General features: G+C 40.7%; 1 protein-coding gene across 4 annotated transcripts in view; it reads right to left on the bottom strand.

Annotated features, from left to right (window-relative positions):
* Positions 1–17428, bottom strand: part of SVEP1 (sushi, von Willebrand factor type A, EGF and pentraxin domain containing 1) — a 123736-nt gene that overhangs the window by 31811 nt on the left and 74497 nt on the right. For all 4 annotated transcript variants that reach the window (XM_071731876.1, XM_071731874.1, XM_071731873.1 and 1 more), the window contains exons 27-36: positions 16984–17159; positions 15560–15684; positions 10404–10527; positions 9658–9828; positions 7544–7717; positions 4411–4530; positions 3508–3684; positions 2812–2896; positions 2310–2501; positions 259–426 (exon numbers count right to left, since the gene is read on the bottom strand). In XM_071731876.1, the coding sequence (XP_071587977.1) occupies positions 259–426; positions 2310–2501; positions 2812–2896; positions 3508–3684; positions 4411–4530; positions 7544–7717; positions 9658–9828; positions 10404–10527; positions 15560–15684; positions 16984–17159 (1512 nt within the window). The remainder of the gene's footprint in view (positions 1–258; positions 427–2309; positions 2502–2811; positions 2897–3507; positions 3685–4410; positions 4531–7543; positions 7718–9657; positions 9829–10403; positions 10528–15559; positions 15685–16983; positions 17160–17428) is intronic.

Raw genomic sequence — 17428 nt, 5'->3', positions numbered from 1 at the left:
GAATTGGTCTGTCATTCCCCATGACTCCTCATCATTCTCCTCTTCCACAGTCTATTCAGCTGCTGTGAAACTACTTTAAGAAATATCTATGTGTCCCATACTAACTTGGCATCCCACAAAATTCTCTCTCACTTTTAATTTCCAGAGAGAGTTTAGACAGAAGCAGTAAAAATACCTCTTCAGTTACCAAGGATTTATAAAGTAATGCACTAGTTTTACTCATCCTGACTATTAGTCCAGTAGTGTTTGTCTACATACCCTTCTTTACATGTGTAAGAGACTGTGCTCCCAAAAGTGAAGTTATTTCCATTTATGAATGCATCTTTGATGGCAGGAGGGGATCCACAAGAGACAATGTTGCAAGCTGGAGGTGTGCTGTTCCACTTCCCTGAAGATGTACAGACTAGTACAGAAGGTCCCTGAAGGCTGAGACACAAACATCATTATTATTAAGGTTGCCATTTCATTAAAGAACTGAGAAGGAAAGAGAAGCTTTGCTCCTCACTGACTTCTTGGCCTCAGTGAACCAAGGACAATCTCTTACTGACTTCAGTAGTGACCCTGTCTTCATGAAAAGGCACTGTTGATTCTGTCAAAAAAGTTGGTCTTGAAATTGTTTTGAAGAAAGAGCTGGTGGAATAGCTAAGTGGCCTAAATGGACTGTGCAGACATCCGCATAAATTTCTGCTGTAGCTTTGCCATCTTTTAGCCAGCAAAGAAATTAATGGGCTGGTTAAATATTTATTTATATTTAAAGATTTACTTGTATGCCATCAAGACCATGCCAGTCTTGAGACTACCAACTACAATTCAGGCAGACCTGTATTTGCTTAAGGACTTAAACACTATCTTCACTCAGAAAACTGAAGGAAATGCTCCAGTTCAGGTTTGTTTACAAATAAGAATTCAGTTCCTTCAGGAGGTACAGGACTTTTTTTGAGTGTATAGCCAAATACATTTCAAGTTGATGGTACTTAACTTCCTTACCTGAGAAAACAGCAATACATTGGTACAAAAGATGTGCAGCAGTTGTCAGAAGAGAGGTACTCAGCATCACCCTGAGATGCCCTGTGTGAATGCCCTGGCCTCCAGCTGCTATGTCAGCTTACTATGGAATCCCCATAGGTCCCATATCATATCTGAGAGATCTACACAGGTGAGTCTCATCCCCTACAGTTTAGTGTCAAATAGTATTAGACTCCCATGTTCAGCTGACTGAAATGAGTTTAGCGTTTAATGGAAGAGAACAACATTGACCTGTAAAGTCCTTACAGATCTGCAACAAGCCCCTGCCAGGACAGCAGGCTCTGCCTATTTGTGGCAATATGAAAAAAAAACACATAAGAAGAAAGGGACTGGGTGCAGAAATAATGCATAAGAGGAACACTGTTTGGATGGGCTTTTCCTGGATTGGTGACTGCAGGAGAGAGGACTCATCTTACCAAGCTATGCTAGACAGGTAGAGGGGAAGATGTGGTTTGTGCTGCCCATACATCCTAAGTCCATGGTCGAACAACTTCTTGCCATTGATAAAAACACTGCCTAGTTTAGTGAAGTATAGATAAGCCCACACCGTGGATTTACAACTTTGCGTTACACTGGACTGCAGCTGAGGTGTGCACTTGTATTAACACAATTAAAGCATCCACGTTACCTGCTTGCCTCCATCTGGACGAGGAAACAGTGAAAAATCTCAGACCTAAACCCACTCGTATGAAACCATTTATGTCAGAATAAATCTGCTAGAGGTACAAGCAGATATCAGGAGAGGAAGAAACTTGTACTTAAAGTCAAATCCTTGGATATAGCATTATTGAGTTAATTTTTAATTGTGACAGATTAAAAATGTGCTTCCAATATAGTTGCTTAAAAATGTAAACCAGAATAAAAGCCTAGTATAAGTAACTGCTACAAGGAGTTCAAGAAATAAATTAGTAACTTTCAGAAGGTTCTCTCACCAAAGGCATTGCACAACAACAACAAAAATAATACTGGCTATGTACTAAAGATGTAAGGACATAATAATGCTTCAGGAAAAAAAAGAGAATTTCAACCAAAAAAAATTAACTATTTTATATATATTTAAAGTAAGAGTTTGAATACAGAGTGAATCCTGAATGACCTTGAGCTGATCCAATTTAGGATGACATACTGAAAGTACCTTCAAGTTTTAAGTCAGTCTTTTAAAATTCTGTTTTAGTATTTTACCTTTCTGAGCAATGATCCCAGCTTTATCTCTTTCATACATAAGTAAGACCTTCTAGCAAGCATTCTGCATGCATTTGGCTGAAGGATGTTCCTGCATTTACCTGTATCCATTGTCACAGGTGTATGACACAGAGGAAAGGTAGGTTGTGCCAGTGAGTGTGTATTTTCCATTGCTGATATCCTGTGGGCTAGGACAAGTCACCATTTCACAGGATGGGGGGGGATGATTCCAAACACCAGTAGCAAGGCACAGAATTTCCTTTACTCCCACTAAGTTGTATCCATCATTGCATCTGAATTAAAAGAAAAGAAGTGCTATCAAACAGAGTCTTTTATGCACAAGGTATGAAGCCATCCCTCTTCTCTCCTCATCCACACCTGCGTACACCACCTTTTTCTGCAGGACATAGAGAGGAACTACTGGAGTAAACATACAGTTTTGCTAGTGAATAGCCACATCAGTAACCAAATATTTTTCCATTAATTTAATCCCATCTTGCTCCTCTCCTTTTCAAGCACTCTCTCAATCTAGCTATACTCTCATTTATTGCCAGATTCTCAATCAATAATTAATATACCATTTTAAACATACTGAATTCCTACCTGTACATCACTTTATTGTGGTATGTATAATTTGAGCCCAAAATGACACTGTTCTCTGGAATAACTGGACCACCACAGGATATAGCTTAAAAAGACAGGATCACAAGAGAGGTTGATACAACACAGTTAAAAAAGAACAGAAAATCAGAATTTGCTTTGTTTTTGCTAAACAGGTTTGAAGGACTGTAAGGCCCCAGATAACATTGAGTTTTGATGAAGCTATAATGATATTTAGGACTCTTTAGCTGATTTAACCTTACTGAGAAACTGGACTAACTAGACACAGGCAATTGTAACTGATCTACAAACCACATGCTTTACTGTCAAGAGGACTCCATATCCATCCCTCCCTGTGGACAAAGTAATAGTTTTTTTATATTTTTCCAGTTTTCTAAAGAAAAAGTTTCTTCAATTATAGTATGTATATGTAAGTACACCAGCCTGTCCCCTGGTTTTTATACACTGAAACACAGTAATGATTTTTAATATATTAAGTTCTCACAAGTTAAAAATAGGAAGCTGAGAAGAAAGACCCTTTTAATGCTTGCATGGTATTTACATCTCAGACAATAGATTTCAAAACTGGACCCAGATCTAGGACGAGCTATCCTTAGTGGAGGCTCTACACTGCTTCTTCCCTGCTTCCATGGCTCTAACAACACCCTTTATAATATGCATTCTCCACAGGAATAATACCTTCACAGTATGGGATTGGGTGGCTCCACTCTCCAGACTCCATGCATGTAAGTTTAGTTACTCCTGTCAGCTGAAAGCCTTCTTCACAGGAAAATGTCACTTCACTGCCAACACTGTAAGTGTTCCCATGTAAATGTCCATGATTTGGATTTCCTGGGTTAGGGCACTTCACTGGTTCTGAGGAGGAACACAGAAACTATCAATAACATATATAAGTACCAGATTTTATAAATAGGTTGGGAATTTTCTGAAGCTAGGAAGACAGAGCACCTGGAAAACACCCATAAGTAGTTCTCAGCCTTACCAGCTTTTCTCTGTCCTGTGTGTAAATGACAGGCACTGAAGACACAATCAAATAAGATAACCTGGATATGGATTAGTCCCCTGTAACTGAGTTTGCATTCACTGTCAGAAGCAAACACATCTCACAGTCTTTTTTCCCCTCTGTGAGGAAAGTCCTGTTACAGCATGTCCAGCCCTGAGCATTAAATCAGTTCATCTGCCCTTTATCCCAACCTATGCCACTGACATCTTCATGCTAATAAAGATTTGCCTAATGTTTCCAACAGGCAGTTCAAGAACTACTCACATGTTTGCATTCAAATAGTGACACGTGTCATGCAGCTTTAAGAGTCTTCAGAAAACATGCTCCACATGAGTGTAAGTGTGTATGTCTCAGAGTAGAATCCAAATGACAGCTGTCTCCACAGAGAGAGGCAAGTTCTCAAGAAACAAAAGAAGGCACTTCATCACAGCCTTATTCAGGTCAAAGTGACCTGGAGATGAGAAAATACTTCCCCTGCCCCTCCCTAGATATCAATTACTATCTTCCAGAGTGGGAAGCAGAATATGGGCCTATACAGAACCTTGGAAAGGCTAGCCTGTTGTTTTTCTTTCCCATACCTGCACATTTTTTACCATCTCCTGTGTAAGGAGGGATGCAAGTGCAAACATAGGATCCGTTTGTGTTGAGACAAGATGCGTGCTCATCGCAGTCTGATCCAACAGCACATTCATCAACATCTACAAAAAAGAAACACAAAAGAGATATCTCCAGGGTTGTATTTATAAACAAGCATCTGTTTTAAATTTCTGTCTCATTAACTGCCAAAAGGAATGGTTTTCAATAGAACAATTGAAAATCACTCTTACTTCCATCATGTTTTTGATACACTAGTAAAAACATGCAATATTTAAGTTAATAATTATGCTTCCTATACAATTTACTATAAAATATTGTGAAACATGAGAAAATCAGACAAATCCTATTAATCTTCAGTTAACACTGCTACCAATATTTCTTAGTTTCCAAGTAGTAAAAGAATAGACATTGTTACTCATGTGTTGTTACTACTAGTTTGAACAGGCACTGAGGAGGAGGAAATCCTCTATATCTCAAACTTCCCATCTATAAGACAGGAAAACTTAGCCAAGAGGGAAAACACTGTGAACACAAAAGATGGTCAGAGCCTCATCTTTGCTTAAGGGAATTACATTACAGTATGAATGAGAACTGTATGCAGCTGCCAGAGAAGTTAAAACAGTTAAAAATGTATTAGTTGTTATTATAATGGTTATTTATATTGAAGTAGTGCCTAGAAATGCCAAGAGGTGAGTTATACTCCACGTGGCTTGGTATGTACCACAAAAAAACCCCATCCCTCAATCCAGACTACTTCACATCAGCTTTCAAATCCCAAATGATTACAAAGAACTGCTCTTGGTATGTAAAGAATGGGCCATAAATTGCAAAGGATCAATTAAAAGTATATAATTGAGAAATGCTGGCATCAGGGATTATTACTCATTTTTACCAGATTGTTAAGAGATAGAGAGCTAGAAAAAGATGGTTTTATTTAAAAGACCTTCTAAAGGACAGCTGTCTAATCAGGTATACCATACATACAGCTCGACTTCTTTGCCCATTTCCAGGCAAAAAAGCAACATCGTTAAAAAAATAAACAAAATTTACTGAATTGGTGTGTTTATTCTCCACTGCTGAATGTGTCTGTCCACCTTGAAAGAACATAACATTGTTCTGAGAAGGATTTTCTTCCTGACATACAGGAAGAAAACAGCACATTAAAATCAAAACAGCTGCCAATTACACAAGCATCAGGAGAATGTGAAGTGCTACCACAGTAGAAATGAAATGACTGTTCCTCCTGTAATGTCTTGTAAGGCAAGGAAGAGTGGAAGGACACTATGAATAACAACCTTAACAGCACTGGGCATATTATTCCCTAAAGGGCAATTCAGGTCCCTTTTAGGGATATTATTGCCTAAAAGGAATGCCCCAGGGCCTAGGTGTACCAGGTTTTGGTAGCATCTGCCTGGACCATGAATCAGAAAGGTAAAGGGTGGGCAGGGTGCCAAAGCTACTTCTTTTCCTTTTCCCTTTGGTCTACTCTGCTTTATGAGAAACACCACAAGCTGGTGGATGAGGAGCAGGTCTTTTCCTTCTCAACATCATGCTCCCTGCTGCATTAGTGCTGAACTGCTTGGAGAGCCCTGAAGCATCTGCCTGAGCCTGTTCATCTTTAGGCCTTGGTAAAAAGCGCAAAGGAGCAAAGCAAGGAGAGGAACAATTAGCTGAAGAGTCTGTTTGGAGTTTCTGAAGGAGTCCTGAGAGACGTAATGCTATTAAACCAGATGGGTCCCATCCCAAAGTGAATTTTGGCAGAACTAAAAGAGTGTTGGCTTTTCTTTTGCTTGTCTTGACTGAAAAAAAATATTTGCTATACTTACATAAAAATTGAGAGTCAAATCAAACATAAATCTTGCTAGATTGTTATCCTGCAACTTCCATCTTAGGCATGTTTTGACAGCAGCACTCCAAGTACAACTAATGAGTGGACCCCAGGAGGAAGCTGCTGGAGACCAAGCCCTACAATAAGAGCTGCACCCAGTGCTCCATACTCAGTACAATGCTGGTCTGTTTAAACTTTCAGCTCCTGCAGCTGCATCTGGTACATCACACCGAGCTGACCAGGAAGTAAGTCATGGTCTGAAAACTATGTGAACTGTGTCCATAAGAGCACTCTAAGTCCTCTCCAAGCTGCAGCTGCTTGCTGGCAGGCGTGTGTGACTGATGAATACACTCCCATAATGTAAGAAGACTTATGGAAAATGGGGAAAAGCAATATGCCCATGAAGCTCAGGGAATAACGTGGTGTGTGACTGAACACTGCCATTACAAAGAAGCTGTCTCAACACAAAGGAAATGGGAGGTGGCCTTTGCTTTAGGTAAACAGCTACCAAGGATCAACTGTTGGTGTAAATGCTTCTCCCTGAGTTCCTTAGAAGAGTGTGTGTGTCTCCATGAGTTAGCCACAGCATCATGAGGGGAATTAAACACATGGTTCAGGCCAACATAAAAACCAGACAATTAGACTCCAACTGGCTTCCGCTCACATACTCATTCCTGGCTTCTGGCAATGCCCAGTGTCATGACAGTGAGCATATTACAGAAATACACATGCAAAACACATTGGTATGGTGTTTAAACAATGTACTGATTGCAATTGATACGTTTTTTTCTATGTGTAACTTGTATTTATTTGTATTGTGTTATGCAGTTTTTTTGATATCACTCTGCTAAAACAGAAATCCTGCACAGCATCCAACTATGAATCAAGCATGACAATGCCCATGCATGGCCTATTAGAAAGAATCTGGTCAGAGAACATGGGACACTGAAAGTGTGCTGAGACACAGGGAAATGCACAGGTTAGAAGCAGAGAATGCAAGTGATCCAGAGTTAAATGAGCCTGGAAGGAGAGAGGCTGGGAGTGCAATGCAGGCTTATTAGGTACAGGATGTGGGACATACAAGGACTTACAGAGAAAGGAGCCAGAACGCAGCTTTAATTTCACATAATGCTGCACAAAGTATGTCAGAAATTTGAATATTTTTGAGTGTGATATCTGAGATTCTGGTAAGCCTTTGCAATTTCACACTGAAATCCAACCCAAACTCAAGGGCACATAAGGGCAATATCGCCAGCCCAGGCAGCGCCATGTGTAGCACATCTCACCAAGGCAAGATGGTGAAATGCTGTTCCAGCTCCCATTGTCCAGGCACAACATTCTGGAGTCACCCAACAAATAATAGCCATGGTTGCAGTGATATGTAAGGGCACTGCCAGCAAAAAAGTCCTCAGCTGAATAATATCCATTCTCTAAAGGTGGAGGCACTCCGCAGCTGATTCCTGCAACATCAGTGAAAAAAGGACACAGACATTAGAAGAGCAGACACAGATCACCTTCAAAATAATTACACATGAGAGCCACCACTAGATATTTCTCTGCAACTGTGGACTCAGGTCCACAAGAGGACCTTTTCTGAGATAGCTAATTGATTCTGGCTGTGAAGGCTCTTGTTTTGTGGGCATCTGTCAAAAGACTGAGTAGGACTCTCCAGCTCCTGCTATTCTGCAGCTCTGGAAGAGACATCTGTGACCACAATCTGAGCAGATGTCCTTCAAGTCACAGACACTTCTGATGATGAGTGCTCCTTGGTGAATTTCAAGCCAAATGAAAAAGTCAGTTTGCTTCCACAGAGGTTTGTGTTACTTCCCTTCACTGAAAAACCTACCTACCACTAAGAGGTTACAGGACTGATCTGAGACAAGGGGGTGCATGAATGATGGAGACATTGGAACTCCCCTCACAAATAATGCTGGGCATGACTTTGACTATAGCAAATAAGCCCTCTGATCCCATCTGCACCAGCAGAAGGCATCACTGTACCTGCATGAAAGAGGTTGCTATTTATTCTAGCAGAGTTGCTTCTGTACATCTTCTCTTCCATCAAAATGACACGAGTTTATTCTAGAAGCTGCACAGCTCATCTTTTCAACTACATGGGTTGAACAACTCCTAGCTCCCAAATGATATGCAAGTAATCACACAATAAGACACTGTGAAGTGTTTAGAGCCTGGGTAATGGAAGCCAAGTACTTGCTGTAAAGTGATAGAACTGAAGAGCCTGTAACAAACACAGGCTGTCAGAGAATGGGCACCTGTGATTTTGAGGGTCCACAGTAGCAGGAAGAGAAAAAGGTGGTGAATACAATGAGCCTGATGTAGTCAGAAGCAGCAGCTTTCCTGTATCACACCTTCCATTATAAACCTGTAGTTCTTTATGTAGAAAACAGCTGCATTCAATACACTTTCATTCATCAGGTACTTGTGGAACAGGTTGAGAAAGTTTTTGGTCAGTCCTCAGTCAGTCTGGCCCATATTCACTCAGCACACTTGTAGCAGATCAGCCCTGTTCTGTTTGCACTCTGTGTTCAACAGGCAAAACTGCCTGGCCCAATAAATCAGATGACAATACTAACAGGATTCTGGTGGCTTGTCACTTCTTAACACTCCAAGAAAGAGAAAAGCTGCCTCTGCCAAGCAGGACTTGCTTTTGAGTAAAATCCTCACACGCATGCTATTCTTTAGGCAGAAAATGAGACAAACCCCAAACTGCCAATCAACTTTGGGATCATGCAGTATCTGCTTCTGGAGATAATTTACTATTTTGCTGAAACAAAAAATATAGTTAGCTCCAACACATTCAACTGAAGTCATTTGCAATAACAGCATAGAATAACCAAAGGAAAGGAATAAGTAGGAGCAGAATAAAAAAAAACCTCATCAACTTGAATGTATACAGCCCAGTTCCTTAAAAGAAATCTTGTAAGTTTTGTAGTGCTTCTACATCTTGACAGAAATATCTGCTGCCTCTAAACTGCTGACTTTATAACATACTAATGTTATGTCTTATAACATATTAATGCCAAAACTATTACTTCAAACCAGATGTTCTCACTGACACTTAAAAATCATGGAGATAATCTAGCACTTCCTGTGCATCTTCCAGACTCCTGGTGCCACTGGAAAGGGAAGTTTGGAGTGTTGGACTGCTGATCCAAATATGCTACTTTCTGCTACAGACACTAGAAACTGGTTGAAAAATGTGGCACAATACTGAGCATAGTTCCTGGTCAGCAAAACTTGAGTTTAGGTTTAAGCATACACTGCAACATGGTTGGATTCAAGTGCATCACAGCTGCAGGGATAAGCAGGCCATGAATAGCAATGGGGTCCAGATAAAACAAGGGTTTCCTAATCCTGCCAGCCCTTTGAGACAACTCACTTTCACAGCGGGGAAAGGGCCGTGTCCACTCTCCCAGGTTAAGGCAGTGTTGAACAGAGTTTCCCACTATCTGGAAGCCTGGGTCACAGGACAGGCTCACTTTTGACCCTGGCTTCACATCAGCAGAAGAGGCCCGCAGATGTGGTATGGATCCTTGCAAAGATGGACAGTCTGTGGACAAAACACATGCAAGCAGTGAGAGATACAGCTATGTGCTGAAATGAATGAATTTGTTATCTGATTGTTCAAATATGTAAGTTTATCACAGAGAAAACTTTGGAAGTGTTAGGTATGCTACATCCTGCTTAGGATTTGTTCAAAGGGTTTGGAGAATTATCTCAGAATAATTTGAGAAAAGAGAAAAATCACAGAATATCAGAAAATCACATAATATCAGAAAAGGAATCTGCAGGAAAAGAGGTGGGGTGGGAATAGGTTTTTTAATATAAGCTGATTGTTTTTACAATAAGAGACAAGAAAAAGGTCTTTCTGACCCAACACCATCATCACTCTTTCCCCACCCAAGTTCAGGAAGCAATAAATCTCTGGCAGAGAATCCAATGAACTTTTGTTACAGAACCCTGGAATTCGAGGAATGAAGGACTGAATGTTCTAACTGTCAAACTATCAAAATAATTTATTCAAGGTTAGTAGGGCAAAGGCTGCAGGCTAGCATATTTGACCTCACAAGAGAGTCTTAGAATACTGTTCAGAAAAAAAAGGGTTCTAGGAAATAAAGTTCTCACCAGCACAAAATATACTCTTGTAATCTATCTTCACTCTTCCAACAACTCCTGGCAGGAAATCTGGCCAAGCTAGTACATTTCCTTTTTGGAGTTCTTCTGGACAGGATGTTGCCAGAGATTTTACCTATGGATTTAAAACAGTTGATTAGGAACTGTTAGAGGACCATTTAGGAAAAGAATGTAAAAAATCTCCTTTCTATATCTGCATGCAACACTAGAACAAATCATTGAATAAGCAAAGTTCTTTCTGTATAGTACAAGAGCCTTCTGGCTGAACTACTTTTTACTCTGTGCTTACAAGCCAGCTAAATGGGGACAGGCACATACTGAGGCAACACTTGAAGTAATCCTTTTCCTAAAAGCAAAGTATAACATCATTGAAACACAATTACATTTGTTAGCATGAAAGAAAAATGCATTTACTTCTCAGAAATAAGCAGGTATGAGAATGTAACCTGAAGAGAAAACTTGATTTTTTTGACAAATGGGAGCCAAAAGGAACTTAATGTTGAAGATCTGCATTCATCAAACTTTGCTAGCACTGCACCATGTTTAACAAACAGAAAAACAAAAAGCAGAAGGTTAGTAAAACAATCTGTTGGTTCCAGGAAGAGAGTTTTGTGAATTCAATGCACTAGGCTGTTGTGTGGGCTCTACGAAATACTGCAGTCAAGGCCCACTCACACCCATACTAACAGCAGTATTAGTATTGAGTTCAAGTAAAGCAGGGCTGTAACTGACAATGAACCGAAATAGGAAGCATGTAGGAAAACTAAGGATAGGAGAAAGAAAGGAACATAGTATTAGATCAACAACAAGTGAATAGCTTGGGAGCAGATCTGGTCAAATATCTTTGATAGAAAAGGTTTTCCATTTAAAACATCACTCCTTTAATGGCACCACCAGGTTGGTTGTTTTTTTTTTTTTGCATTCTTACTACAAGAAACTGAAATACCAATGTGAATTCTTGAGCTGTTTCAGTACTGTATTTTAATGTAAAAAAGTAAAATTCAATAAGGTAAAAATATTTCAGCTTCTTGACAGTCACCCTGAGAATCTATTAAACACAGTAGCATTATTATACTTCTATCTGGACACCAACAGAAGGAATGTGAGGACTAAAACCCCAAATGGCACTGAACTTTTAAGGTACTTGGACAACAGTATAAATTATATGCAATAATAATAATAATATACAGGCAAACCCTTAATCTTGGGATGTCCTACAAGTATTCCATTGTGGTCCCTTGGAAAGCGCTCAGATGTCCTAACATATTTAAAAAAGAAGGCTGTCTAGTTTCACTGGATGCTCAGGGAGATTTTTGCTACATGAACATGTTTTAAAAATGCAAATTAAAGACCAGGGCTTTGGATTGACTCTGCATTGACATTGTTCCCTGTAACTCCAGGAAAGAAACACAGTCCCAGAAGGTGGCTGGGACTAAGGTGTATTATTGGCACTGTACTCCCCATTGCAATTCTCCCTGTCAGGGCAGACATAATCATATCTCAGACGTGGAACTGCTGAAAAAACACATGCCCTGAGGAGGACAAATACACAGTAAAGGGATGATTAAGAATTTCCTTTTCTTTAAAAGTAACAGAGAAGGAAGTGGTCCATGGAAAAAAGTTATTCAATTAATACATGTTAGCATTAGACTACTGAGACTATTTCCTATTCTTTGGGTCCTCTATGCTGGAGGGTCATTACAGTAATTTAGTGGCAGGGAGAAAGCAAAGTTTCCTTCAGTAGCATGAAAAATGAACTAAGAAGAGCAAAGACAGGCAGCCCAGTGGGCTGTGTACCTCTCAGCACAGTCAGCCTACCCATACAATGCATTCAGGATGGCTTCAGGGCACAGCTAGCAGGCTAGAAAGCACAGGTGTACCCAGTTCTTGCTGAACAGTTGGGAAACTGCCTTTCTTTGTCAGGACTGTGGCTGGCACAGTGGCAGTGTCAAGCCTGCAGTGGATAAAATCAGCTTCCAGCACTGCCCAATTCCCTGTCTTTGTGAGAAAGAAAGGTACATTATGAACCTCTGACCAACTAGTCTTAAGTTCCCCCTACCTTGAACTCCAGAGAGACAAAACAGACTCTACTCGAGCCAGCTTAGCTGGAGAAGAGAGCAACCTGCTCTGTTTATTCTGAGACCATTTCAAAGATGTCACTTCATCCATATGTACTGATAAAAATGGCTTAGGCAATGGGCTGTAAAAAATCTGCAAGAAATCTGCAGGGAAATATTTCCAGTGTGAAAAAGGCAGGTTTGGGAATCTGCCCTTCCAAGCCTTCTGATGGAGGGAGAATGGATGGCCAGAAAGGATCCCACAGTCCCATATAGACTGTGGGACTGTCTACTTTTGCTAAGCAGACAGACTTATGCTGTCTACTTAGCAAAAAACAACCAGACTGTTGGTTTAAATATACAAAACTCAAGTGCAAGTGGATGAGTAACTAAAGCACAGAAAGAAAAACCTTAAAGAACAGACTTTCCCTTTACATTATTCAGCGGGCAACATATTCTACCAGTACCTTTATATATGAGAATAGGAAGGTAAGACTTTCTGAATAGTTCCAGCAGGATACAACAGAACTAATAATATTTTTTTTTTTAATGCACTCCAGGATATGCTTTGCTATCTGGGCTGCAAGTGCACATTGCCAGATCATAGAGGCATAGAATCATAGAATCTTTCAGGTTGGAAAAGACCCTTGGGATCACAAAGTCCAGTCATCACTCCTACTCTACAAAGTTTTCCCCTAAACCATATCCCCCAATACCACATCATGTTGAGCCATCATCACCAACACCCTAAGTCATCCTCCTCAGGGCTGTTCTCAATCCATTCTCAGCCCAGACTGTGTTTGTGCTTGGGATTGCCCCCACCCAGGCGTAGGATCTTGCACTTGGTCTTATGGAACTTCATGAGGGTGGCATGGGCCCACTTGTAAAGCCTGTCAAGGCCCTGCAGGATGGCATCTCTTGCCTCAGTGTGTCAACCACACTACACTTGTTGCTGCTGTCATCAGACTTACTGAGGGTGCATTCAGTTTCACTGTCCATGTCTCCAACAAAGATCTTAAAGGACACCAGTCCCACTACTGACCCTTGAGGGATGCCACTTGTCACTGGTCTCCATTTGGACATTAAGCTATTGACCACAGCTCCTTAAGTGACACCAGCCTGCTAATTCCTTATCCATCAAGTGGTCCATCCAATGTTTGTCCACCAATGTTGTTACCCCACTGTAAAAGGCCACTAAATTTTCCATCATGATTTATCCTTGGTGATGTCATGTTGGTTGCCACCAGAGACCTCCTCATTTTCCATGTTCCTAAGCAGAATCTTCAGGAGGATTTGCTCCACAATCTTGCCAGGCACAGATTTGAAACTGATGGGCCTATAGTTCCCTGGGTGGTCTTTTTTTCCCTTTTTGAAAAGGGGACTTATATTTCCCCTTTTGCAGTCAGTGGGAACTTCACCAGTTTGCCATGACTTTTCAAATATGTGAGACAGCAGATTTGCAACTTCACCTACCAGTTCCTCAGGAGCCAAAATTAGATCTCATCAGTTTCCACAGACTTGCACATTTTCAGGTTCTTTAGGTGGTCTCAAACCTGCTCTTCTCCTACAGTGAATGGATTTTCCTTCTCCTAGTCCCTGCCTTTGCCTTCTGCAACTTGGGTGGTGTGGCCAGAGCTCTTGGATGTGAAGACTGAGACAAAAAATTTGAGTACCTTGGCTTTCTCCATATCCCATGTGACCCATATGACCAAGTCTCCTCTTTCCTTATGGATAGTGCCCATATTTTTTCCTAGTCTCCCTTTTATCACTGACAGAGCTATAGAGGCTTTTCTTGTTACCTGATGTCCCTGGCTAGATTTAAGTTTATCTGTGCTTTAGCTTTCCTAACCTGATCCCTGTCTGCTTGGACAATTTGCACTCTTCCAAGGCCACCTGCCCCTGCTTCCAAATTCTGTAGACAAGAAAAATGGTAAATTCAACACAAACACATGGAAAATAAAATATTCTGAATGATACAAACTGGGCACAACTTGGAGAGGGAGCAGCTCTGTGGAAAAGCACCTAGGGGCTCTGGCTGGCAATTACCTGAGTACCAGCTAGCTGTGCATGATGCCAATAATGAGGACCAACAGCATCCTTGGCTGTGTGAGTTGGCCAGAAAACCAAAGATGGGATTTCTCCCTCTTCTCAGTGCTTATTAGACCACATTTAGATGCAAATGCATTCTATTTTGGGCTTCTCCATACAAGAAATACATTGACAAGGTGGAGCAAGTTCAGGGGAGGGCATCAAAAAAGTGACAGTCAAGCATCTGCCTATGAGAAGAGGCTGTGGGATCAAGGGTGGTTCAGTCTGGAGCTGAGACAGCTTTGGGGACACCTAACAGCAGCCCATGGTAGCTATGGGGGGGTTATCAAGTATATAGTCAGGCTCTTCACAGTAGTGCATGGTGGCAGACAGAAACATTAGTCATGAACTGAAGAGGGAGGTCCTGACTAGACAGAAAGAAAAGACATTCACTGAGTGCTGAAGCGTGTCTCCAAGAGAAGTTTAGGGATCACTGTCCTTGGAGATATCTTATGATGTTAACTGATTTTTAACTCTGAAAGTTTAGTGCCAAACGTTTATTTTTGGTACCTGAATAAAGTAGCCCAATTATACTGCCCATTCAGACTTTTCCTGGGACTACAATAGCTCAGATTTTTCATAGCGTCTAATGCACTGACAGAAATTGTGATGCCTCCTCTCTGAAGTTTTACTGGTGCTTTCATCCAGTAGGGTGAGGGAACTGTTATATGTAAAACAAGCCCAGATCTTGTTCCATTGGGTTTTCTCCCTCTTCTAACAGCTTTTCTATATGCCTGAAGTTCTCTTTTAAAGCTACATAATACAACAAAGCTCAGCCAAAATAGAAGGCAACTTCAATGTGTTGCCTACCCAATCTGGTTTTGCTTAAAGCTACTCTATTTACTATGCTAAGCTCACTATCCTAAGTCAGAGTTTCATCTGATCTCCACTGACCTCTTTGGGAACAGAGTTCTTCTATCCAACATGCTAATTTGGAACAACTTTTAAAATGTTCATCCTACACTTGGAGCTCTGTGCTCTGTCACTGCAGTAAGCACTTACCTGCTGTGGAGACAGGACATGGTCCCAAATGTTGAGCTGGCTGATGGAGCCCACAAAAGATTCAGCTGGGTTGAATCCTTCTCCTTTCTGATCTTGCTCTTGACCCAGTACAAGTGCACCACCACCTAAACTCAGACAGAATTAGAAGAGTGCTAGGAAACAAAGCCTTACATCAAGGATCCCCACAAGAAGATTAAAAACTAAACAAAACTTTTGCTAAACTAAGTTAGTTTGCTTTGCTAAGTTTATCTCCTGCTTTGTACCGCAAGAGACCAGCCCCGTTCAACCAGTTCTCTAAGTAAACTTCTGGGAAGCTTTATGCCAACTTCAGGTTAGTGAGTATAACAATTTGGAAGTGACTTTCAAATATGCATGAATGCTAAACTCATGCTTATGAGAGCAGAAGCTTCACATGGCTGCTTCAAGAATAGTATTTGGTCTAGCTCAGTAATTGAAGCATATTACCAAGCAATGCAAAATGCATTTTTGAGCAGGCAGGGCATATTTTACAGTGCTAGCTAGCTTGCACTTCCTGCTTTAAACAAAAGCTTAAAAAATCGGGTCAAACAAATTTGATTCCAAACCCTCAGAAATACACTGATTAAAGAGTCAGTGCTCTGACACACCTTACAAATTAAATTTCCTCTTCTTGACCAATAGCCCAGGTGATGGGGACATGACTTTTCTATGTCCCAGGGCACGTGGGGAAAGGAAAAAAAGTAATGGAGACTGCTCACTCTCAGGTCTTATTTCAGGACATAACTCCAATATAATATGGAAAGACACAGACAAGGTGCTACACGCTACAGTTTTTAGCTTTTCTTTCTTTAATATGGATAGTTTTTTTAAGCTCTATGTGGACAGTGGCAGTAGGAAAACACAATCAAAACAAACTGTCTTTGCAGCAATCTACCATCAGACCTTTCATATCTCTTCTGTGCCAAAGCTATTCCTTTTCATGTCTTCTGACATTACCGGTATCACAGGAACTAACAGACAGCAAACACCTTATTAGGAAAAGGTGCAAACATAACTTTAAAATGCTGTCTGAAAGTAACACGAGAAAGCTAATTAAGTCAATTCTGAGCTCAAATTTGTAAAGGAAATGCTGGTTGAACTTCAGTTTGTCGTGTGATAAGCCTACTCCCACTAAAGCCATTTGAAAATCAGCTCAGCATGGGCTCCTTACTGGACTGAGCCCTGTCACCCCCAACACATGTTTACCCTAGATATGTGCAGTTTCTCTTTAGTGAGGCTGTCAGGGTACTGTCTGCAAGAACAAGAATAGCAAACATAAGCCTTGTATTAATGTTGAAAATGTAAAAACAAACTAAAAATATCAAAATAAACATTTCCTCGCAGGCACAGCAAATTCTGCAATAAAAACAAGGCAATAGATCTGGTGTAAAATAAGTAAAGCATACCAGGGATTTTTGAGCCAACAGAGAGCCCACTGCCTCCATCAGACAGTTTTCCATCGATGAACACTTTCCATGCCCCATCTGTGCATGTCCATGTGACTGCAATATGGTGCCAGTTACCATCATTCACTGAAGGACAGTCTGTGATCCTTTCCTTTCCATTTACATAAAGGACCCAGCTGCATGGAAGGAAGATCAAGATATACTCAGTTACAGGCAACAACTTTAAAAGTATGGCCTGTCTCACATTACTCACATTACTTCATTTGCCAAATGAGGTAACCCTGCCTACATCATAAAAGAAATCACAGACTCACAGAATTACCTTGGTTGGAAAAGACCTTTAAGATCATTGAGTCCAACCATTAACCTAGCACTGACAAGTCCTTTACAAAGTCATATCCCTAAGTAGTGTGACTAATAGGACTTTTAAATACCTCCAGGAATG

The sequence above is a fragment of the Heliangelus exortis genome, chromosome Z, assembly GCF_036169615.1.
Source record: "Heliangelus exortis chromosome Z, bHelExo1.hap1, whole genome shotgun sequence".
NCBI lineage: Eukaryota > Metazoa > Chordata > Aves > Apodiformes > Trochilidae > Heliangelus > Heliangelus exortis.
Note: the sequence above shows the minus strand (reverse complement) of the source record. Positions and strands in the feature narration are given on the sequence as shown.